Source organism: Athene cunicularia (assembly GCF_003259725.1).
Source record: "Athene cunicularia isolate RWA chromosome 1 unlocalized genomic scaffold, athCun1 chr1_part1, whole genome shotgun sequence".
NCBI classification, from domain to species: domain Eukaryota; kingdom Metazoa; phylum Chordata; class Aves; order Strigiformes; family Strigidae; genus Athene; species Athene cunicularia.
In genome coordinates, this window is record NW_020799091.1 from 127,946,706 (window position 1) to 127,971,346 (window position 24,641).

The 24,641-nt window shown below is 42.0% G+C and overlaps 2 protein-coding genes and 1 long non-coding RNA gene across 13 annotated transcripts in view; 2 read left to right on the forward strand and 1 right to left on the reverse strand.

The window, feature by feature from the left end:
* RAP1GAP (RAP1 GTPase activating protein) overlaps positions 1-2,440 on the forward strand; it is a 51,105-nt gene extending 48,665 nt beyond the window's left edge. For 5 of the 10 annotated variants that reach the window (XM_026852296.1, XM_026852341.1, XM_026852384.1 and 2 more), the window contains one exon: positions 2,329-2,419. In XM_026852296.1, the coding sequence (XP_026708097.1) occupies positions 2,329-2,358 (30 nt within the window). In that variant the 3' untranslated portion in view covers positions 2,359-2,419. Of the gene's footprint in view, positions 1-1,032; positions 1,922-2,328 lie in introns of those variants that run through there. The other 5 variants (XR_003398779.1, XM_026852324.1, XM_026852364.1 and 2 more) reach the window with 5 other exon arrangements.
* GSTK1 (glutathione S-transferase kappa 1) lies at positions 2,008-10,530 on the reverse strand. 2 transcript variants are annotated; one of them, XM_026852703.1, is made up of 8 exons: positions 10,408-10,530; positions 8,894-8,975; positions 7,965-8,093; positions 7,538-7,638; positions 7,101-7,136; positions 4,262-4,378; positions 3,651-3,744; positions 2,008-2,384 (listed from the first exon to the last, which is right to left on the reverse strand). In XM_026852703.1, the coding sequence occupies exons 1-8, from the start codon at positions 10,471-10,473 to the stop codon at positions 2,335-2,337; spliced, it is 675 nt and encodes a 224-aa protein (XP_026708504.1). In that variant the 5' UTR covers positions 10,474-10,530; the 3' UTR covers positions 2,008-2,334. The 2 variants fall into 2 exon arrangements, with proteins under 2 accessions (XP_026708504.1, XP_026708513.1); XM_026852712.1 differs by lacking the exon at positions 7,965-8,093.
* Positions 10,531-10,769: 239 nt separating this feature from the next.
* LOC113482314 lies at positions 10,770-21,866 on the forward strand. The gene is made up of 4 exons (XR_003398819.1): positions 10,770-10,870; positions 11,317-11,440; positions 12,148-12,477; positions 21,856-21,866. It is a non-coding gene; the product is annotated as an uncharacterized LOC113482314 (long non-coding RNA).
* Positions 21,867-24,641: the final 2,775 nt, after the last annotated feature.

Genomic DNA, 24,641 nt, shown 5'->3' on the forward strand with positions numbered 1-24,641 from the left:
CTCCATGCAGTGGTAGCCACTGGCGTTGCAGCAGACTGACACATAGACAGCACATCAGAAAGGCAAGCCAGGTAAAAGCAGCTGGTACTCAGCACTGAGACTACTTCAACTCGTGCTATGCCACTGACTAGTACCAAGAATGACAGTGTAGTTGCCAGTGTTTACTGCGGTAATCACCAGAGCATCCACCAAGAGCTCGTGCTCATGATCAGGTCTCTAACACTGGAGTAAGGTTGCCTAAAGAAGAGGCAGTACTTCCTCAAAGCTCTGCTCCCAAACAGGCAAATTTTGCTCCAAGTAGGTATGCAGCCAGAATTGTGACAATATGCATACTCACCAATAACAGTGCAAAGGCTGTAACCACTTACTAGTGGTTACCACAGGCAATAAGCAATGCAAGGAAAATCCTGAGTTTGTATTTTCCTTCTCTCAGTAGTGTTTAAGTACTATTTTAGTACCTAAGGCTTCGAGCATTTCATTTCCACTGATTTCAAGTAGGTCTAAGGGCCTTTAGCTCATTTTGGGAAATACATGGCAGTCTGTAAGATCCATCTCATTTAGTCCATCGCTTGCCAGATGGCATGTCCATCTGCCAAATCAACATTTTGTCACAAAGGCTGGGGTATTTTCAGTCAAGCTGGTTCAAAGGATAAAGTTTCATGAGGCCCTGGCTTTCACCATGAGGTTGTTTCAAGATGAAATAATTGTACCACCTTCCCACTAGAGTTCATTACCTCCACAAAGCGAATTTTACCCATTTCTGAGGCAGGCCTGCCTATGGCATTGGCTCTAGGTCATTGGGGTGATGTTTCAGTCATTCCATTTTTATCACAACCTCAGAATCAGTTTGACAGCACAGACTGGAGACTAACAAATTTCAGGGAGGGGAGGGGGGGGAAGTGGTAAAAGAATTTTCATGGCTTCAAGGGACTCAAAGAAACCTACAGCATCCATATACACAATAACTTCCCTGTCATTCTAACTCCTAAATCAACATAACTTGTATCTCACAAAGATTTCCTTTAATTCCAGGCCGGATTTGCCCAATGTCTAATGGGTGCACTGGTGGACAGGAGGAAGGAGTTCTCAAAATATAGGGTATTTCCTGAGGAGCTGAAAGGTTCAAGAGGGAAAAATGGTGGAAGGTGGAACAAATGATACTCCCACAACACCTGCAGCTGTAAGAACACGAAGGATAATTTTTTTTCTGATGATTTGTTCCAGGATTTGCTGTTCAAGTGAACAAGCATGAATATACTTTACCTTAAAGTTCAGAAAGAGACAAAAAATGGAATTCTAGCTGCTAGTTCTTCCACTTCCTTCAGTGATGCATCAGACATCAAGATATCATGCCTCCTATGAATCAAATTAATTCAAGTGCATTATTCCAATTCAGCAAATACAGGACCAAGTTCAAACTATTTCAGTGTGAAATTAATGAATTTTATTGTTTGCATATCTTTCTCTCTGCAGACTATATGATGGGAAGTCCCCTCATAACCATATGCAAATCACCTTTGGATAGGCAGCAATTAAGCCATCCTTGAGGAAGCAGAACAGTATGGTTTAGTTACCAGCTAAACTTACATGGTGTTCACCACTGTCCTCCATGGACATTACTGTAAAACTGGTGTTAATTAAGAACCCCTGCAAGGCCTTGGGTTTGGTGCTTGAGAATGCATGTGTGTGGTGGCCTCCTCAAATGTCAGTCACTGCAGAACGAAGTGTATAAAGTACTGTCCAGGAAGGGGACAGTTCCTTCTGAAATACCTGTTTCTCTATGTTTCTTTGGGCTTGAATTGTCCCTCTCTCTTCCACTCTTCTCTCTTGTGTCCCCTCCAATTGCCATGCTGCAGAGTAAAAGGAAACGTGAATGCCTTGGCCTGTGCTTCTAGTGTCTATGTTGTACCTTAGACTTAAAGGAGAATGTGGCCAGCTTCTCTTAGGCTGTATGTGTGTGTGTTTCTAAAGGACAAGCAGGAAGATATGAGAAATCCAGAGATCACAGTCCTGTAACAACTTAATCTTCATGCTTTTAGGGGAGGAGAACTAATAAGGGAAGAACAATGATTAATCTTCAAGAAGTTAAATATTTACTGTTTAATGTTAATCATTAATCAGTTGAAAGAAAAGAAGCACACTGGTATTGGTAAAGACCTCAGCAGACTGGTACTACTGTCAAGCCTTGAAATTCTTTGTAATTAGAGATGAGACTGAGTTGTAAAATCAGCTGTTGAGGGTGAGAAAGCCATAAAATTGGATACATTCAGATAATCGCTGAAGATTGTCCATGTACATATATATTTTCATTCTTATGTATTTCCCCAGGATTTTTTACATCTTGGGGCTTGGAACTGATGGAACTGGGCCCAGCCATTTTTCACCTGCAAGACAAACCAGCACAAAAGTTAAAATGTAATACATATAAGCAATTGGCCAGTCACATTTCTGCAGTAGGATGACTGTTCCTACCCTTCTTTTGAAGGGTAAATACTGTTGATGGAATACAGATTTATATCTTATTTGGCACGCTTCAGCCAGCTCCATAAATCTTTCACTGTCTAGTCACAACCAAAGCTCTACAAAATTATTTTCCTCTGTCGCAGATGAGGGATTTTGCAGGTCTGGGACATTCCACATCAAGGTGAAGCCAGTTCTTTTTAGGACTCCTTTTCTGAGGGGCTGGGGGTAAGGAAAAGAAAAGGGGTGGAAAGCTGTGGAGTCAGAGAAACAAAAAGGACAATCTGTTCGAAGTTGGGACTAGAAACCAGGCCATAACATTCCAATTTCCTATTTGGAATTAATTAATGACTACGGTAGTGGGTGTTGGGTACTCATCTTCCTCACTCTCATTTTCATCAAGAATATTTTTATAGAATCAGAAACCCCACCAGAAACCTCAAAAAAAACCCTTCTATTTAAGTCTAAAATAATTTTAATTTACACTAATTAAATTTTTCTGCTGACATTTTTCAGCAAATGCATCAGATCTAATTACGTGCATAACTTCCTAGTGACAAACTTGCTTGGGTGCCAGATCTTGAGATCAATAGTCAAATGCCCTCTAACTCATGTAAAAGTGACTGAGTTTTATTAGTTATCACAACCAATTCCAATTCTCTTTACAAATTTAAAGTTTATATTCTATTAATAGGAAAATTAAAAGGATGGTCAGATATCTGTTAAAAAGTTGTGTAGTTAGGTAATTCCAAGTTATGGATTGGGGAGCTATGATAATGTGATTTTTATTAAGAAAGATGTAAAATGAAAATGTTGAAACTACAAAAACAGTGTCAGCCATAGTCTTAATCTTAGTCAAGACCTAATGCCCAGTACCAAAAGGTTAAATATGGATGTTTTGAAAACTGAAGAGTTTCAGCAGTAAGTTGAGAATGGGATATGAAGCACAAAGCCCTGAAACATACCGAGAGAGGAGGGAGAACTCAAGTTACTTCTTGTCTGGAAAAGGACTACATCTTTTGTCACTAACTGTACTGAGATACAGTCCAGTTAGCAGTTCCATCCCATGAGAAGGATCCCCAACATGTTTAATATTTCAAAGACCTTGAGTGTTTTATTTAACTGTATGACATTTCATTAAAAGAGGGTGAAAGCATGAAACCAAAAGTGATGTTATTAGGTATACTCACCTATAAAGCTGCCTAGCAGCTCTAAACGATCAGAGCCAAAAAAGAGATGAGGTTCCCCCTTAAAATGTGCCACAACAGCAGGCATCCCAAATGCCTATTGAGACCATGGAGATGAAAGAGAACGTTACAATGAGATAAATTTTTGCAGCCAGATGATCAATCTTCAGGAATAAAAAGCAGTAATTTAAGATTTTTTTTTTTCATTCCCTTCTTTTCACCTTCTTCAATCTTAAAGATGAGTTTAATGGAGCCATCAGAACAGCAAGGGACTCTCCAGAGCCTCTGTGGCCATTTTGAATGAGCAAAAAAACCAACCTGATAAATCCAGAGTTTTATGTCAAGTAGCAATAAATGGTATCTCTTAGCACTGGTCCTGTAGCTGTCCAGCTGGAATGAGCTGAATGGGTCAACCTTGCCTTCCCAGATGATAATGAGATAAAACTACCAGCAACAGTGGTACAGTTTTTACATGTTCAAAAGCAAAGACCACGTAAGACAGTGGTCTATACAGTGCTTTCTAATCATCACCTTCATTGTTCCTTGCTTCCCAGTATTGTTCACAGGGCAGGAATGCATTGCTGTGATACCAAATAGCACTGGAAGCATCTCACCCCATATTTTATTGCCTCCTCTGTTGTCTCTTTCAGTCGGTTCTTCACTGCAGGAGATGAAATAATTTCTAGTAGCTTCTGGGTGAGCTCTGATGATAGCCCAGCCTGTCTGGCAACCTGACAAAAGATTATTATAATTAAGAGTACTCAATACAGAATATTCTAATTCCTAGTATGGTCTAATTAATTTCATCGTCAGTATTATCACACAAGGTTTATTACCAAAAAAATTACAAAATACCCATGAAGCACTTGCACAACTGACTTGCTGTATTCCCAACCCATTCATAATTTATCATCTCTCAGATAAGGGATATTTTAAACTTCCAAGCCCCAAATACACCTTTTTTTTTTCAGGTGTTCCTAAACATGAAAAAAACCCAAACAAAACCAAACCAAACCAAACTAAGTTTAACCTCTGATCCAATAAATTGTCAGATAACTTGCGAAAAAAAGATTTCATGCCCTGTAAAAGAAAATCTTACTGTACAAGACTGCCAAGACAAAACCAGTTTGTATGACAATGGTGGCCATGCAGGATCTGTAAGTGATACTGCATGAAAAAGACTGTAACTCAGAGGTTAACCAGTTGCTAGTGTTATTGCTGGATTTTTTAGCCTTCTCTGTGCATCTGCCACACAGGAATGAGGTAGTGGCAAGGTAAAGGTCCAATGTTTACCACATAACATCAAAGTTGCAAGTACCAATTTAATACAGTATTTCACAAAAAGTGTTAGCTTCCATGTCATCTACCTGAATGACATGCCCTTTTTTTTTCTTTAAAAAGTTTTAAAATGCTTACAGTATTGTACCTGGACCAGTAATCCTGCACATGCAGGTGTTAATGATTTTTTCTTTCTTTCTCTCAATCACTTTTTCCATTTAGCTTCCACATTTTCTTGTGCATTCTCTACTTCCACATCAGGGAGATTAGAGTTCTTTTTGACTCTGCTTGAACAGGAGATAAACAAGTGTAGCACTGGAAATGCTGTGTATGCTTGGTAGCCACAGTGTTCAGACTGTGATATTTACACAGACATAGCATCTGGTCTTCACCAGTGCACTGGGGCAGGGTTCAAAGACTATACATTGCTTCTATATAGTAATTTATGTGAGGGTACTGCTGACTGAAAAAAGTAAAATCTGAGAAACTGTATCAAGTAAACAACATTCTTCCTAATTGATGCGTAAAACAAATTAACCTAATAAAGACTCAGATGAAAGGGTTGGGACCCTTCACCAACCCTTAGATGGTGTATTTCCAGAAGAGAGGAAAGACTAGTACTCGCTGCAGGGGTGATAAAGACAGACACAAGCAAACAAGGAGAGGCCTACCTCTGCATTGCTGAACAGACCACCAAACAGGGACTAAATTACACAGAGGGGGTTTTATCAGTATGAACTTCATTCCTCTGATGTTCTGCATGTCCTTGCTTTATCTTTATTTACATAACAATGGATTCAGAGACTATATGAGGACTTTATGTATGTATTTATGTACTAGGTTTGGCTGGGATGGAGTTAATTTTCTTCACAGCAGCTCCTACAGTTCTGTGTTAAAATCTGTGACCAAAACAATGCTGATACCACACCAGTGTTTTAATTATTGTTGAATGGCGTTTGCAGTGTCAAGGCCTTCTGTTTCTCACATACACACACACACCCCACTGTGAATAGATTGGGGGTACACATGCTGGGAGAGGACACAATGAGGCAGATGACCCCAACTAACCAAAGAAATATTCCAGGCCATATAAGATCATGCTCTGCAGTAAGAACTGAGGAGGGGGTTTAGGGAGGTTAGCCACCTTTGTCTTAGGAACTGGCCAGGCATCAGTCTACCTGTGGGAGGTGGCAAGTGATTGCCTTTGCATCACTTGTGGCTTTTTTTTTCCTCTCTTCTTCCACTTCTCCTTTGCTTATTAAGCAATCTTATATCAACCTACAAGTTTTCCTGCTTTTATTCTTTTTCTCTTCCCCTGTCCCACTGGGCAGTGGGGGGAAGTGAGCAAGTGCCTGTGTGGTGATTAGCTGCCTACAAGGGTTAATGTACCACAGTTTAATTATATCCTTCAAATCTTGCATCTTGAAAAGGCAAAATGTAAACCTTTGCTGAAGTGCAAGGACTAGGCTCTGGGAAAACAGTGAGACTGCAAGTTTCAGGTTTTAAACAGGGATGTTGGATAGGAGAGACTAGTCATGGACAATTCCTGTCTTTTCTTTGTATTCCAAGAACTTAAAAAATAAAATAACGTAGAAATGAGAGCTCTAAAGAGGATCTCATGGTATGCTAGCTTACATGCCATTATAGCTTTTACTGCAAAAAAAAAAAATCTAAACAATACACCAAAAGAGTACAATTTCTAAGCATGTAAAAGGGCAATACAGCACTGAACAGTAAAGCCTGGCTCCATCACTCCAAGGAAAGTCAACTTCCCCAAAGTGTTGCATTTCACCTGAAGATTTCACATAGCAGCAAAACCAAAATGCATTCTGGAGACACTGTTCATACTTTTACTACTGTTAATAAAACAGTATTAACAGATAATTAATTGTCCGCCCTGGGTATCTTGCCACATGAATTAACAAAAAGGGAGATTCTGGTTCTAAGTGTCATTCAAAGCATGACCGAAAAAAAAATAAAAAATAAAAAAAAAAAATCATTCCAAACAGAGCTACAGAGCTGCTAGGGAAATTAAATCCTTTTTTTCTAGCTGAAATTTTTCAGAACTCCAAGTAATCATTTGCCTATGTTGTCTTCATGTCTATTACTGATCCAAGCCATCAATAAGAATCTGCATCAGAAGTGCGCAAGTACCAACAAAAAGGAGACACTTACAGCCAATATATTCTCCGGCTGACTGATATCTTCATGCTGGTAAAAGAATAAAATAAATAATTCAGTACTTTAGAACAAAAGCTCAGCTTTGGACTTGAAACCAAGTTTTCTAAGAAATAATGCCAAATCTAGTTACTGGAGAATCCTCATTTCCTGAGAAAAAGTTTTAAGTCACCTAATCTAGGAATGTATTAAGTGCTTTCTGATATGAACTACTGATCCACTCAGCCCACAGGACTCACCATACATATCTAAAAGAAGGCAAATTAAGCTAGTTCTTCCCTTGTAATGGCTCCTGAACCACTGTGACCTTAAGTTTCCTGCTATGACTTTTCATTAAAAGACATTTCCTTTCTATTGCTCAAATTCCACATTTGAACAAAGTGGGACAGGAAGGGTGACAGAAAAAGATGAAGTTCGCTTCATAAAATACTGACCTGTGACCAAAAACGTATCCAGAACTCCCTAGATAAGGGTTCCAAGTATTGTGGTTGTGTCATCTCAGCGGCTGTGATAAAGCGCATGGCCCCAAGAGTGCCTGGAATTAGTGGGGAGACAGAGAACATGCTGAAACAAGGCACAGGATCAGGAACAGTCACACTCTGCACAAGTGGTATTTAAGAAGTGTGATCTTCTCTGTAACAGTCCCCAAACGATTCAGTTAAAGCTCATGTTGATTCATTCCATGGTAATATAATTCACAACAGTATTTCTTCAGAAGTTCCTTTCGTGGTTAAAAATGCAGACTTATTTGCTCACTGATAAGGGAGGAGGCTGTGGACAGAGAATTCATCTTCACCTTTACCAGAGAATTTGAACCAGAAGTGCTAGAGTTGAAAGATACCAGCTAAATCTCTTACTTACTTGTACCAAGGATACGTTGGAAGACATTTTCTGAAAGTTTTACAGGCACTTGGTAGTATTTTGCCATCCTTTTTATATCCTTCAGCAGGTATTCCGCACGCTTTGGCAGCATTGCTGGGGGTTTGTTACCTTTCAGGAAAAAGTTCTGTTGAGATTTTCAACTGTATTATAGTAACACTGGACAAAAGAAAACTGGCTAAATTAGACCTCATACAGAGATATGCCTAAGGTAGTGTATAATTTCCTATTGGCTTACTGAAACATACACAGCTTTTCCAAAGATAATGCTAGGATTTAAACATGATTTATTTTGGTTTTGCACAGATCAACCCTTGAAGTTATCAGAATAATTTTTAAACAAAGGTACAAATGTCCTAGCAGGACTTAATATTCTGACAGATGACTTTTAAGATAAACAACTATTAATGCACAGGTAAAAAAATGTAGACACTTGTTAATCTCATGATTTATAAATCTCACTGAATAATCTGTTCTAGGAAGACCACAAGCAGTATTTTATGGCATACTTGGTTCATTCATGCATATTACAAACTGAAAGTGTTCCACAAATAAATTCTGGTTTGAACTCAACAGAAAACATTTAGTAAAACTTTCCATATCAAATTATTATTATAATCCTGTAATAATTATTATTACCCTATAATAATTTGCTGTGGAATGCCGAAGATCTGAGGAACTCTGGCACAGACTCTATGTGCCACAAACAGCAGCTGTGTAGTTGCAACACTGAAATTCTTTGTGGCTGATTTCTGTCACTACTGAGCTCCACAGTCCTATAGTTAATCTGTTACTGATGCCAAAAGTTTAAAGCTGGCTCTGTGGGCTCTGCGCTCACCAAGAGTGCCGACTAGTGTCCTACTAGAGAAGAAGTTATTTCCCTGCAGAGCTCATCTTCCCATATTGCCTACCAGTTGCTTGCATTATGCCACCAAGGAAAGCTGGACGAAAGCGCAGATCAATATTCCAGATGTGCTGGTACCGGCAGAGCACCTGCAACATAAAAAACAAAAAAAAAAAGCGATGGAGTAACAGTCAGAGGAGATGTCTATAGAGCTGCATGCAGCTAGGAAATAAGTTCAGGCATTAAACAGACACTGCAGATAAATAATTTTCTATTCTAGTAATAGTTCTAAAAGCCTTTTCTGGATGCTGACCAAGAACCCTGATCTCAGAAAGACTGAAAGGACCACATCTGTATTATGACTATGTTGTCCAAAAGGCGGATATGTCACCTAATGTGCAGTAGGTCAATAATCACACACTCAGGAGAGACATTGCTTATTTATTTTAGGGTTGCACAAGCCTAGGTGCTTGGCAGTTTCCCACAAATCAAGCACACCAAGGAGACTTTCTGTGCTATATTTATACACAGAACTTGCAGTTAGTAATTTTCCAAGTCCATCCTCTCTATGATGCTTGGTTAGTAATTTACATACAATTATGATACTGCTGACACAGTACTTGAAGACCCTTGCCCTGTGCATGCATAGTAGTTCACGTGGACAAGGGTCTTCTTGACCTCTAGGTGTGAGTTTTAGTATTAGAATGGGGGCAGTTCAGCTAAGGATTCATGGACTGTGAGTTTGCTTGCCAAGTTGGCAATGTACCCTCTTCAAGGTCTAATGGCTCTGGGATGTCCTTGCTCAAATAAGGCTATCTACTTCTGATTTGGGATGCCTTTGACTTTAACATATACAAAGAACATCTTTCTTGACATAAGCATAATATTACAAAATCACAGAATCATTCAGGTTGGAAAAGACCCTTGGGATCATCGAGTCCAACCATCAGCCCTATTCTACAAAGTTCTCCCCTACACCACATCCCCCAACACCTCATCCAAACGACCCTTAAACACACCCAGGGATGGGGACAGCCTATTCCACTGTCTGACCACTCTTTCTGTGAAACTTTTTCCAAATGTCCAGCCTGAACCTCCCCTGTTGCAGTTTAAAGCCGTTCCCTCCTGTTCTATTGCTACATTGTTCTAAAAGTTTAACCTTCAACAACTGTCCAAGTCTAAGTAGGGAAAAGGTCACGCTCACGAGTGGACGCTTGCATTTGTTAAACATCAAAACTATCCCTCAAGCAAAACGTTCACCAAGAACTCCCAAACATGCACAGGCCATGCTGCCATTTGGATGAGACACATTTCCTTAGTGTCTCTGGTTTTCAACCTGTGAGGAAGAAACCGAAATACCCCCCACAGGTGAGATAAAAAGAAAACCTAAACAAAAGGCGTGCAGGGCGCTGCCTGCAGCAAGGCTCCCGGGAAGGCGCCGCCGGTCGGCCGTACGAGCGGCCCTTCAGCCACCTCCTGAAGGTCGCAGGAGCGACCGCCCGGGCCCGGCGCCTCAGGGAGGCTGCCCCGGGCCGCCGGACAACTGCGGGACGCCCCGGCAACGTCCTCCCTCCGCCTTACCTCGAACCCCAGCCATGAGTAAGGAGACACCACATCGTAAAAGAGCTCCACGAGCGTCCGCGTCATCCTTGCCCTGCCCCGTCCCGTCCCGTCCGACCGCCGCTACCCAGCGCTCCGAGCGGCAGCAGCACTTTCCTCAAGGCAGGCGCGGGAGGGAGGCGGGCCGGCGAGGGAGAGGAAGTCTGGCCGCTCTCCCGCCCCAGTGGGCGGCAGGCTCCGGTCGGCCTGTCGAGCTCCTCCTCTTCATCTTTTCGTCTGTCCCCGCTGTGAGGTGGCCTTGCGGTCTCTCCTTTGAAGCCCGGCTTGGGAGGAAGAGGAGGGGTGGGGGCGGGAGCCGGGGCCCTTCTCCATGGCGAGGCAGGAGCGGAGGAGCCTCCAGAAGGGGGACCCCGGGCGCTGACTCAGCAGGGCAGGTCAGCATGTTTTCCCGGGAGCACGGTGTCCCCGCCGGAGCCTGTGGAGGGTATGTAAAATTTTAAAAAACAAAAAATTCCCCTCGAAAGCTAATCAGTTGTGGTGACAAATTGAAGTTCTTACTAGCCAGAAAAATCATGCAGTTATGAACCATTCTTTTTAAATACACTGACATTATTTTAAAGATTTATTTTAATGCTACAATCTAAAGCAAACAGTAACTACTTTTCATTTTTTTGTATTATCCTTGTTTTTGTATTATGTAACATATCAGTCAAACAATCTGTAAGCCTGTGTTCTTTCTTGATATTTAAAAGTCTTGTCAAGTATGTTGCAGTATCCCACTGAAGCACATGGTGGCAAAATACTATCTTGCTATTTTCCATCTCCTCTTTGATATACTCAGTAAGTTTGTTTAACTCTTACATGCACATGATCAACAGCACAAAGCTCTTCCAAAAGCACAGCTCATGCGAATTCCATTTCTTTCTGCAGGTGAGCATCGGAGACAATCAATCTGGCCTAACAGAACTGAATTTCATCTGCTGCCTGATCTGGAAATGCAGTATGCTTCCCTGCCACCTTCTTCAACCATTATTTGCTCTTTGAGGTAAGTGAGGTACATCTACAGGCTCACGTCTTTACTTCCTCCTTTATATAGAATATTGAATATGCTGGGCTAAATGTAGATCTTGGTAGGCATCTCCCACTGGGTTTTATAGGCTTCCAAGCACTCAGAAGCTCTGAATATGAGCCTGTTCTTCTTCAGAACTTAAAATATGAATGTGTCTAACTTTAGACAATAGATTTTAAATGTTGAGATTCTAACAGTTTACAGCATAGAACTGTAATTGCTTACAGACTTTTATGTATTAGAAGAATAGATCTTCATTATAGCAGAACTATTTGTCTTTAACATGTTTCATCTATGAAACTATATTGATCGATCATTATAAAACTACCCTTGGAAAGGAAAGTGTTGTTTCACATTAGCTCTGAAATGACAATGTAAGGATGGGCCAACTTTATTAACAGCTATAATCAATACATACCTTCTAAATTATTTCAAGTGCTTTTAGAAATGTTACTCACTTGAGTGTTTCTACTCAATTTTTCATTCACTGATACTATAGAGAATCAAGAGTTTCAGTTTTCTCTTGGAGAAGCCAAACTGGCTCAGAATTACTGCTTATATTACATATTATATGTATTTATATAAAGAGAGAGAGAGATAGTAGGGAATATTAAAGGAATTTTGAAATCACATAAGATTTTATATGTAGTAGTCTGAAGTATAAATATCCTATTAATTTACTGTTGTTGCAGGATTCTGATCCTTAATAAGCTTAACAAAACAGTCCTGACATTCAGCCTTTATGATCTGGGGAGACTGAATGGGCATTTGAGCCAGACACTCGTGAACTTCTTGTAGAATGTTATTAAGGAAAACATGAGTAAATATTTGAAAGAAAGAAGTCAAATCATTTGAGATCTCAAATTTGGCTCATGAGCCTTAATAAAGGTGCAGTGATGTTATAAAGGTGTGGAGAAACCATGGCCATCTGCATCTGGAATGACTTGAGGAACAGTTCCTAAAGAATTAATATTGGACCTGTGTTTAAACACTTCAGATAGAGATATCTTCCAAGAAGTTAAGTCAAGATACAAAAGAATTGCTCAGAGAAAACAAAGTCATAGCAAAATACTACCTACACACACGCACACACAAAATCTTTTGTATTAGTGTTTGTTTATAGTAAAGGCAAAGACTGCTTTAAACTATCTTAAACTGAAGTGTGAGTTGAGGGCATTAGAGCAAACACATAAAATGAGCAGTGGCACACTGCCAGACTCCAAGGATGTTAGCCAAGACTTCTAAAGGGACTTTAAATAACTCAATAACCACCAGGGATGTGCAACCTCTCCCTTAGCATCACTTGATTTCAGGAGGATGGAAGGCTGCTGGTGTGATACTGACTTGTAAAAAAGCTTTCAAGAAAAACTATGAAACTATGAATAAGTCTGAATAAATATGGCTATATGACATACTCAAAATGTACAGTTCTCAGAGAAAAGGAAGTCAAGGATGTTAATGGAAATACATCATGCTGGATTCAGTAGCTCAAGCGAGGCACTGCTGTTGCAGCTTCTGGTACAACCGGTGGTGAGGCTAAAGATATATTCCTAGTAGGCACACATATGTACATATATGTATGTACCACAAATATACATGCATACACAGCTGGCCACACAGATCAGAGATGCTCAGAGCGCTCACATGATCACAGCACCAGTGGCCTCATTCTGCTACCCTCTTTGGTTGAGCAAAATAGAAGTCCGCTAATGAGGGTCTATTATATGTGTATGTACAAGGTGACTTCCTCCAGCAGCTGGGCTCAGACACTCCGTCTCCCCAGTTGCTGGCACCTGTAGCCCCAGAGGCTACAGCCCCACTCCAGTTACCAATACAGACTGTCATGGACACACACACATGCACACACACAAACACACAGAGCCAGGACTTCCCATGTCCCAGTAGCTGACTCCTCTGTGGTCTTGCCCTGTGAGACATGTAGACACTCTCACACCCTTCCAGACCTACTCAGTACCCCAGCTCTCAGGTAAGCTACTCACTAGGCTGGTCTGGCTGTGTCTTCATGAGTGATGGCACCCTCACATGCATACCTGCACTCTCTCCAGTTGCTGGCACCATGGGCATATAGGCCCCTGAGACCTGCAGTCTGACACCGCTTGCTGCACTCAGACCCATGTACACACATGTGCACACAGAGTAGAGAGCCCTCACCCAGCAGTGATAGAAATTACTTTAATAAGAAAATAAGAGAGGCATAGGGCATATCCAGACAAGTATACTGATCAACAAACTATGTACATGCATCTGGCCCTTTTATACCCTTACAGTCTCTTTTCCCACATTTGTTCCTCCTCCAGTTACCTAAAGTCTTCCCTTTTCCCACCTTTGCTTCCTCCCCTAACCATCCCACAAAAAGTCCTGTGAAGTCCGAAAATGCTCTTCCCTTGCATCCTGTATTGTGTCACAGTCTGTAGGCAGCAACCCCTTCAGTCCTAAATGTGACCTGGAATATGCTTCTGGTGACTCAACTTGCTGTAATCTTGATTTTCCACAAAGCAGCTTTCTGAAATTAAAGTAACTTTAACTCAAAGATGAAAAATCTGAACTGTCAACAGTAGTTTGTGACCTCTCACTGAAATCTTTCTTAACACCTGGGTACTGTGCAGTGAGACAGTTGTTAAGACAGGATTGTAGAGGGAGCTGGGAAACTTCAGTTCATTTCATTACTTCAAACATGTTGGTAGATGTGGTGGCAAAAAAGAATTAATGAAGAATTGTAAAAAAAAATATCTCTGGAAGAATTGGTAGGGCTTCTATAAAGGAGAATCCTGCCTTATGTTTTTTTCAAGAGTGCTGCCTGCAACAACACTCCCATACAATGCTACCAGAACTAAAAAAATATATGATAATCGAGTCCTGTTACTCTGTGGCTGATTGAGGTTAAGTTTACTAGTGATGACACACCCCTTTGTCACCGAAATCCGGGATAAAAAAATAACTTATCGACACCAATTTGATGTAGATAAGCAGACATTTCTTTACTGACAGCCGGACGTGTAGGGGAGTGCTCTCACCAACAACACGTGCCAGACACCAGAATCATACACCTTATATAGAACTTACTCATACATATTCATTAAGTCTTCATACATAAGCATACAACTTCCAAGAAATCATTGACATATTCTCCTCCTTCTTCCAAGTCTGCGCAGTAGAGGTTAGAAATGTCTAGAAATGGGTCTGGGGTGTAATGTGAGTAGGTGGTCCCTGAGTCGGTGGTCGTGATCTCCCCCTGCCAGAATTACCTTCTGCTTAAGGACACAGTTTTCTTGGCAGGTACCTGCAAGCTGTTACGGTTACTTCCCTCAGTTCCCATTAATCCTGGACCTTGACAACTGCTTGCATTCTTCTAGTCCTATACATGTATTATAAATCAGTTTACAAACCATCTTGTGTTTTGTTACCTAGGTTCTAACCGTTCCTACTAAACAATTATGACCAGTCCCTTCAGCCTTGGTACGGGGCTGTACAGGGGATTTTAGAGTAGCAGTCGGTTGCTAGATTCAAAATACAATAAATGTAAAATGATTTTTACTAAAATATCCCTTAATTCTATACTTATATTAAAATCAAACACAATTTCATTTTAGTTGATAATAAAATCAGTAACACCTTCACCCTCTAGATTAATGAGCACATGCACATTTGTGGATACTTCGAATATCAGCATGGTTCCCTAGCCCCTCCAATGTTCATGCCCTGATCCTGATCCTTCTTGCCCAGTATATGGGTCTTTTACTTGCCACCTAGTCCAGCTCAATACTCACTGGCAAACAGAGGCATGAATTTACACACTTGTCTCGCAAGGACTCTTACACTTGTGGATCCCTTGATTATCAGCAGAGGCTCTCAGCTTGGCCCATGGACTACACTAAACTCCCTCAGCCACCTCCCACTCAGACATGAATCTTTCTAGGTTTTCCTCTTCCTAATCTGGTAGTACAGTTTGAAGTTATTAAATTATCTGATAAAAAACCCTAATCTGCACTCCACAGAGGAGCAGAGAAAAACAGTGGTGGGTGGGGGAGCCCAAGTAATGCTTCCAGGCATATCATAGGAGCATGTTACAGGCAAGCCCAGAGGCACTCAGAGACACAATGGCATGTGAGAAATTTCACCTCTCCCAGAGGTGGAACACAGCTATCTTGGGCTCTTCCCAGGGCTGTCCCAGGACAGACATCAGCCCCAAGGTTTAGGGATAAAACCCATCAAGTCAGCAGGAGCAGGAAATTTGGGGGCAGGGTCTGGGATGCAGGGGATGATAATTTTGGGTTTACAATAGGGATGTTTATGGGAGGAACCAAAGACAGGGAAAGGAATGAATCTGAGTGATTTTGGGATGAGTAAGTATGGGAAAATAGAGGTATAAGGGGATAAAATGGGTCAGTCATATGTAAACATGACTTGGCTAGGACAGGGACAGTAAGCTCTGACCTGTGTGCGCCTGTATGTCTCAAAAGGCAAGAGTAGAGGAGTTTGCTACCAGAGGGGACCAGGGGAGTCCTGACCAACTGCTAGAAAGTTGTGATTCTATGTATATGTGTGTGTCAGTGGGTTAAGAGGTCTGTAACAGCAACTGTAGTGAGGCTGTGGCCTTAGGGGCTTCTGTGACCAAGTGCCAGCAACTGAAGAGACTGGGATCCAGCAGCCACTTACTCGTTATACTGCGTGTCTTAGCCCAGCTATGGTGGGGAATACAGGCTGTACCTAGTGGATCTTCATCCAGATCAGCCAGAGCAGGTTTAGGATGAGGCTGTTGATTCTGTTTGTGTGAGTGCTGTGGGGGTGTCTGACTGTGTTGTGTATGTGTGTTTGCGTGTGTGCTTACTGTTCTCAGTCTCACTACTGGTTGTACCTGGAGTCATGGAGTGGTGGCAGCCTTGCTTCTTTTGAGCTACCACAGAATCACAGAATCATCTTGGTTGGAAAAGACCTTGAAGATCATCCAGTCCAACCATTAAACTCACACTGACAGTTCCCAAACTCCACCAGCTCCTTCAGCGCTGGGTCAACCCGACTCTTCAACCTCTCTGCCCTGGGCAGCCCATTCCAACACCCAACAACCCCTTCTGTAAAGAAATACTTCCTAAGAGCCAGTCTTAACCTGCCCTGGCACAGCTTGAGGCCATTCCCTCTTGTCTTGTCTCTTGTTCCTTGGTGCAAGAGACTCACCCCCAGCTCTTTGCACTCTCTTTTCAGGGAGTTGTAGAGGGCGATGAGGTCTCCCCTCAGCCTCCTTTTTTCCAGGCTAACCCCCCCCAGTTCCCTCAGCCTCTCCCCATCAGACCTGTGCTCCAGACCCTGCACCAGCTCTCTTGCCCTTCTCTGGACGCGCTTGGCCTTTTTATAGTGAGGGGCCCAAAACTGAACCCAGTCATCGAGGTGTGGCCTCACCAGTGCCGACTATAGCGGTAAGATCCCTTCCCTGTCCCTGCTGGCCATGCTATTGCGGATTCAATCTGGGATGCCATTGACCTTCTTGGCCACCCGGGCACACTGCTGGCTCCTATTCAGTTCCAGCTGTCAATCAACACCCCCAGATCCCTCTCTGACTGGCAGCTGTCCAGCCACTTGTCCTAGATTCACCCCATCTCTACCAGGAGATTTCTATTACACATATGCCCCTGTTGTCCCCAAACCAGGGTTGCTCACCTGATGTGCAAAGAGCCGGTTAACACAGAGTCAAGATATTTATTATAGTTCTGCACAGAAGAGGGTGCTATACATCCAAAGTGACCAGCACACTGAGTTACATGCACCAGATTTGTTTCTGAACACACAAACACACCTCTATACATAACTATTGGTTAGTATTTTATCACAATATCATCTATTGGCTAGTTTTATTCCTTGCTTTCATTTAAAGTCACAGTATCTACCTATTAATGTACACGTGCTCAAAGGGTGAGTCGCTTCATGAAGAGATGGGTAACTTAAGCTACAGAGGTGTGGTTCTTGTAATGAGCTAAGTTCACCTAAAGGAAACAAAAATAGGGACTTTCCACAGCATGGTTTCACATCATCATTCTGTTGGTCATAATCTTAAAAACACATTAGTCCTATCCTAGAACTAAGCAACCATAAATTTGTTTATAGCAATATCGATCTGATTGCAAAACAAAACTTAGATTCTGAGCTGCAGATCATATGAGAAACACTACTTTTTTGTCTTTTGCTAAATTTCTGCTTTTATATCCTTTTACAACACAACAATGCACATCAGGTTAGGGGAGAATGCAAATAGAGAGGTGCTTCCAGTTGCTGGCATCCCTGTTACGTGTGCCCTATGACCCATGGTCCCTCCCATTGCTGATGCTGAGACCTCCCACAAAGTTGGTTGCTGGCACCACAAAGACATGGGCTGTTATCACCCATGATCTAACTCAAGTTGCTGGCATTTGATTCAGTTGGTCTGGTGTCACCTAGACCTTTTGTATAGTTTTGGGCTAGGATAATTTTCTTCCCAGTAGCTGGTGTAGTGTTGAGGTTTGGATTTAGGATGAGAATAATATTGATAACACACAGATGTTTCAGTTGTTGCTAAGCAGTGGTCAAGGATTCTTCAGCTTCTCATGCTGCCCTGCTGGCAAGGAGGCCTGGGGGCACAAGAAGCTGTGAGGGGACACAGTCAGGACAACTGACCCAAACTGGCCAAGGGGATATTCCATACCATGTGACGTCATGCTCCATTTATAAACGAGGGGGAAAACAGTCTGGGGACTGCTGCTCAGGAACGGGCTAGGCATCAGTGGGTAGGTGATGAGCAGTTGCATTATGCATCACTTGTTTTGTATATTCTAATTTTTTTTCTCCACCATCTTCTTTTTTTGTCCTACCAAACTGTCTTTATCTCAACCCATGAATTTGACTATTTTTTTTTTCCAATTCTCTTCCCCATCCTACTGTGTTGGGGATAGTGAGCGAACGGCTGTGTGGTATTTAGCTGCCTGCCCAGTTAAACCATGACACCTTTGAACAGTCTCACATAGGATAGAGGGTGAAATTAAAGAGAAAGATATTTAACAAATATTAGTAAGATAAGATAGATTGTGATCAGGCACAGGGCTTATTCAGGCACGTGTTCTGACCAGCAGTTACTTACAGACAAATGGACCATTTTATCCTTTCCCACAACTTTGTTCCTCCCTGGTGTTGGAGAACGGTTTACAGAGAGCAAGGCCATAGCTCCCTGCAGGAGCTGGTCACAGCCACCTGAGGTAAACAGAGGAAAAAACCCAGGGTACAGTTATGCTAACAAGGAAGGAGATTCAGGGCTCAGTGATGCTTACAAGGACTGTTATGATAACAAAGAGAGAAGTTGGGGCACATTAGGCCTTGGGGGAGACTGAAAAACAGCCCTGGGAAAGAGGCAGGCCAGAAGAAGGAAGATGTTGTGACATGCCTGAGATGCCACAAGGGACTGGGATATTATAATGTAGCCTTTTACATGTATCCAGTAGATTTGTGAGTAGTATGTATGATTATTGTAGAGTGCTTATATAAGGTGTGATTTCTTTCAATAAAGTTGAAGCTTGCTCTATCATTCACATTGAATCGGCTGCTTGCTTCCTCCGCCCGCCGCAAGTGGCACACCGAACAGGGTTACTCGAACCCTGCTTTTCCACCGAATTGAACCCGGGAAGTGGCGGGACGGACTCGGAGTAGGAAGGCAACGCTGCCACCTCCTCAGTGCCAGCTGCAGGTGTTCACTCCGAGAAGGGCTACCATGGAAAGGCCGCAATAGGGGACTTACCCAGGAAAGGCCAAGGAATTAAGGAAACTGGTCATTGGCTGCCTGATCGGATGTGAAAGAAGGTCGTTAAGCTACACGGTTCCAGCATTTTAAGAAATTTAAGGAATTTTAGCCCGGGCAGGAACAAGGAACGAGAGGTAGTCCTTAAACTTTTTGCTTTTTAGAAAAGCGGGGAGTAAGTCCGATAAAAACTTAGCCACACTGATTGGTCTGGGCAAGGCTAAGGGACACTTTTAAAGAGCCAAATTTATTGTTTGAAGAAGCAGAATGGTGTGATAATGTTTTACACCCTGATGCTGTAATTCCTGAAAATGAGTCTGGACTGTCTGGTCTGTGTTCTCCCTTAATTGGGGATGATCCGTACATAAAAGTGAGGCGAAAAAAACGTAAAAGTGAGGCGAAAAACCTTGGCACAAGGGAATATAGACGTGGCAAGAACAGTTCTTATTCCTATAAGCTATGAGCCGAGTTATCAGCCACGTTGGGAAGAATGGCATTTTTCTGTTAAAGATTTAGAGAAAAGCATTAATAAGGACAGGCTGCAAAAAGACTACAACAGCTGTACTGGAGGCGATGGCTCAGAGATATCGACTGGCCCCATAAAAATTAACTAACACTTTTAAGAAAAAAAACGGCATTCACGCCGGCACAGCACTCTACCTGGAAAACCGAGGTGTAGATTTCTATGCTCAACATTCGGAGCTGGCGGCGGCCCGGGGCTTCCCCGAGCCCCCCCCCGCCACAGAGCGGCCGCCTGTGGCTGAGCCCGGCACTGCGTTCTCAGCACACACCCTCCCCCCCGCCAAAAGCGGCAGGGCTATGCAGCACAGGATTTATATGTTGTTAATGGAGTCTTCATATTTGTAATTTGTCATTTTATGTTGTGAGTAATAAGTGTCAGGAGCTCCTTTGTGTAGTTGCGTGATTGTGTGTGTGTGTGTGTGTGTGTGTGTGCGCGTGTGTGATGCGGCCGCTGCAGCTGCGGAGTTCTGCGGCCACGGAAGCGGCCGGGGAGAAACTACCGGGTCCTAGTGCCCGCCCGCTGGGTCATCGGTGCTGCGGTTGGTTTGGGCTCAGTGTTATAACTGTTACAGTAAAATACCTCCTCTAGCAGGAGGCAGTAATTCTGTGTTGATTGTTGTTCTGAATTTAGGTGCATACTCTGCGGGGAGAGTGCACCTCTGAACCATCTGCCTAATGGTAATATTGTCAAAAAGTCATCTGCAGCCTTACAGGAGTTGTTTGTTTTACCAGGGGTTGTAGATGCTGATTATGAAGAGAAAAATCAAAATTATGGTCTGTACCCCTGTGTTCAGTAACAAAAGGGTCAAAAATTGTTCAGCTTGCTTATTTTACTGCGGCTCCCACTAATAATATACCAAGAAGCCGCAATTACTCAGGCATTGGATCAGTAGGTACCCCTTAAATATTTTTGGACTTAAACGTGACACGAGGTTAACTTCTGGTAAAATGTACTCTCGTTAAAGCTAAAAAATCTGTTGAGCTGACAGGCGTTTTAGATACTGGTGCAGATGTGACCATAATATCTGTGAGCAGATTGGCTGTTAGCTCTGGTACATCATGATTTTCAGGGTTGGTGTCATGCTGTAGCAATTTAAAGCAAGGATCTCATTCATGTAAGAGGCCCAGAAAATTGGGTAGCAAATATTCATCCATTTATATCAGAAAACCCCTATTGCATTTTGGGGTCATAACTGAATGACTCAATGAGGAACTCAAATTGGATCAAATTTGTCTTAATCAGCACTGTAGCACAACCCACCCTGAAACCCACCCTGACACTAACCTTGTAAACCGAATCACCTGTGTGTATTGTCCTGCAACAACTTAAAACTGTTATTAAGACTTTAAAAGATTTACAGACATTGTTGGGAACCATAAATTAGATACAGCCGTCGTGGGCCTAACTCGTGATGATCTGCATAGCTTATTTGATATTTTGTGAAAAGATCCTTCACTGACATCACCCAGAGTACTTACAGAGAAAGCAAAACAAGATCTTCACCATATATCTAACAAGCATCACAAGTATACTGTATTCCCCCACAGGACAAACCATCATAGAAAGAGCACGCCAGATCTTGAAAGTGCTTTTGCAAAAACAAAAGGGGGGAGAGATCTTGGCTCCAGGTCAACCATATGCTCTGCTGTAAAACGCATGCATTTTTTCCACCAGAATGCCAGAGCAATACAAAACCAGGTTTCTTTATCAAGGCACCAAGCTAAAGACATCACTGCAACTTGCCCTGAATACCAGAAAGACTCCATCTCTTCAAACCATTTAAACATCTCCCCTGTCTTACAGGTGTCACCAATATTGTGTTGTTTTTCATCACAGATACCAGATCAACAAGAATTCCAGAGCAAAGCTAAAGTGTTAACAAAAAAACTTAAAAAGGGGTAACTGGGAAGGACCATTTTCTTTAATAACCTGGGGAAGAGGTTATGCTTGTGTCTCCACAGGTCTCAGTCTCCAATGGTCACTGGCAAGGTGTGTGCAACCACACCTGAGGCGTGAGAGGCAGCCAACACTCAGGATCCAGTTGTGGGTGCTGTGAGTGCCCCTGTGCTGACAGTTTGCGATCTCTTCGACTGATCATTCAAGCAGAATGTCTGAGTAATATTTGCTACTGTAACAGAACAAACTACACTACAGTTGCCAATTCTTTTAAGAGAAAATGCTAACAGTAATTGTAATTTCTTAATGACATATATAAGCTTACTAGTCACTTATGCAAGATGTACTTTAGATAAAATATAGTTATTAATAAGGATAAGATGATGTAAGAATGTGTGTATTCAACTTTCTTTGTTTAGTAATATTAAGAATTAAGAGCTCAAGTATTGAACCTTATTTAGAAACTCCCTTGGTTTTCCGCCTGGAGTGGTGGCCAGGCTCCAGGTGGAACCCAACAGGAGGATGAAATTGGACGTTTCCACTCAAAGGAAGTTGCCAGTTATTTTGGCCTGTTGATTTAAGGGCTGGACCTGCTTGCAGCGACTTGGGATGCCTCACCTATGGATGGACACATCACGTAGGGTTTCCAGCTTGTGAAGAAGGGCACTCTAAATTCTTGCTGTTTCCAGGGTTCTCTAGCCATTGCGGATCTGAATGTTAGCACTTCTATTAATTAAGTGTGCTATTCCATATTTTCCTCACTGTTTATTTTGTAGTATTTAGTCAAATCCTTTGAATATAGGTAATGTGGGATGCTTTGTACTTAATAGGGTACCTTTAACAGTTTATTGCGGTGATTAGGAATAGTATTATTGATTGTAGTAATTATTAAAATAGCATATAGTTGTATAATGAGAAATATTAGTAAATTTATGCTTGTGCAGCCTGCACAAAAAGAAAAAGGCGGAATTGTTGGAGAACGGCTTACAGAGAGCAAGGCCATAGCTCCCTGCAGAAGTCGGTCACAGCCACCTGAATTAAACAGAGGAAAAAACCCAGGGTACAGTTATGCTAACAAGGAAGGTGATTCAGGGCTCAGTGATGCTTACAAGGACTGTTATGATAACAAAGAGAGAAGTTGGGGCACATTATGGCCTTGGGGGTGATTAAAAAACAGCCCTGGGAAAGAGGCAGGCCAGAAGAAGGAAGATGTTGTGACATGCCTGAGATGCCACAAGGGACTGGGATATTATAATGTAGCCTTTTACATGTATCCAATAGATTTGTGAGTAGTATGTATGATTATTGTAGAGAGCTTATATAAGGTGTGATTTCTTTCAATAAAGTTGAAGCTTGCTCTATCATTCACATTGAATCGGCTGCTTGCTTTCTTCGCCCGCCGCACCCTGTTTTCCCTTTTTCCCTACTTTTGAATCTCTCCCTAAATATTCCTTAGTAAGTTTTGATAGTTCCCAGACCTCCACAAATATCCATAATACTCATGTTCTCGTTTCCCCCTTCATATCAGTTACAAAGTCGTAGCTGACTCTCTTCAAAGCCAATCCTGTGGATTCTTGATGGCCCACCAAGAAGTGGTTGAAGAATTTTAGTCTTGCTGTCTCTCTTCCCATTTCCTAGTCATGTTTGTGACTATGTAGGCATAAGACCAAGTTAATATGAACTAAAAAATAGTTCCTTCTGCTGTGGGGAATAAACCTTGCATCTTTGGCTCTCCAGGGTGAGGTGGTGCTTGTCTCTGAATGCTATTTCGACTCTCTTTCCCTGCAGAGACCCCTTTTAAGCACTACTATTTTTAGCACTTTAATTATCAGAAGGGAGGAGTGTTGGTTAGTGGGATGTCATGCAGTGTGACACATAAACTGTAACCTGACCCAACCCGTGCTTCCATATTTAAGTTGTTCAAGGGGAAAATCTTTAAGGTTCCCTAGGAGGGTCAGGCTCTTTAGAAATTGTATATTTTCCCTTAGGTCAGGATCTTTATCCAAGCATCCTCAGAAACACAGGCCTCTGTGCTGCTAAAATAATACCAGCTGACCTTGGGTTGTCCTGTGCAGCCATTTCTTGCTTCCTATCAGGACATATAGATGTTTGTCTAATGACAGGAGCTATGAGAAATTTGTATTTCCACTAGGTACATTATCTATGTTATTTATGGAGTTGTGTTGTTTCGGAGAAAGAATTAAGGGTGGTCGATATAGGTATAGGAGGATTAGAGGGATCAAACTGAGTAAAATCAGGTGAGGTTGAAATCTGTATGCAATACTCAACAGTACTGCTATCATACTTCATGAGGTTTAAATCTCTCTGTAAATTGATGCCATAGCTTTGTATTTTCCTTTTGTAACTGACTTTTTCACAAATTTATAATTTATTAGCCTGATTCTCTTGATTTTCATCCTGCTCATTAGCCAATATTGTCTCTGATTTAATAATTTGAAGGAGTCTGTTACTTATAGGAGGTCTTATACATACCTCTGGAATCATCTGTTTTCATCCCTCAGAGTAAAAATTTTGCCTGATAGATCCCACCATTAAGCCACTTTACATCTCTTGTTATTCTTGTGTTCTGTTAATATGCTTTCAGCCTGGTTACTCCAATCATCCTAATAATTTCCTTGGGCAGGTCCCATTTAGGTGCACCCCTAGTTCTATAAGAGTTTGATTACAAGTTTTAACAATGTGGACACATTTCCACTATAAGTTCACTTGCCACTTTGAGGATTATATACCGTTATATACCTGGGGCGTATTCAGCTTAACTGGATCATGCCAGTGACATCAGTTGTTGCCATCTCTGAGGCCCAGGGGGTTCGTCCTTCCTTGTCCCTGGAGCCCTGCCTGGTGCACCCAGGGAGGGGAAGTCCTGTCCTGTATGGATAATTCTGGCAGGGATAAATAGTGTTGTTCACCTACTTCTGGCATAGATTTAGTTGCTGCCTTTTCCTGTTCCTGGCAAACACTCTCTATTTCCA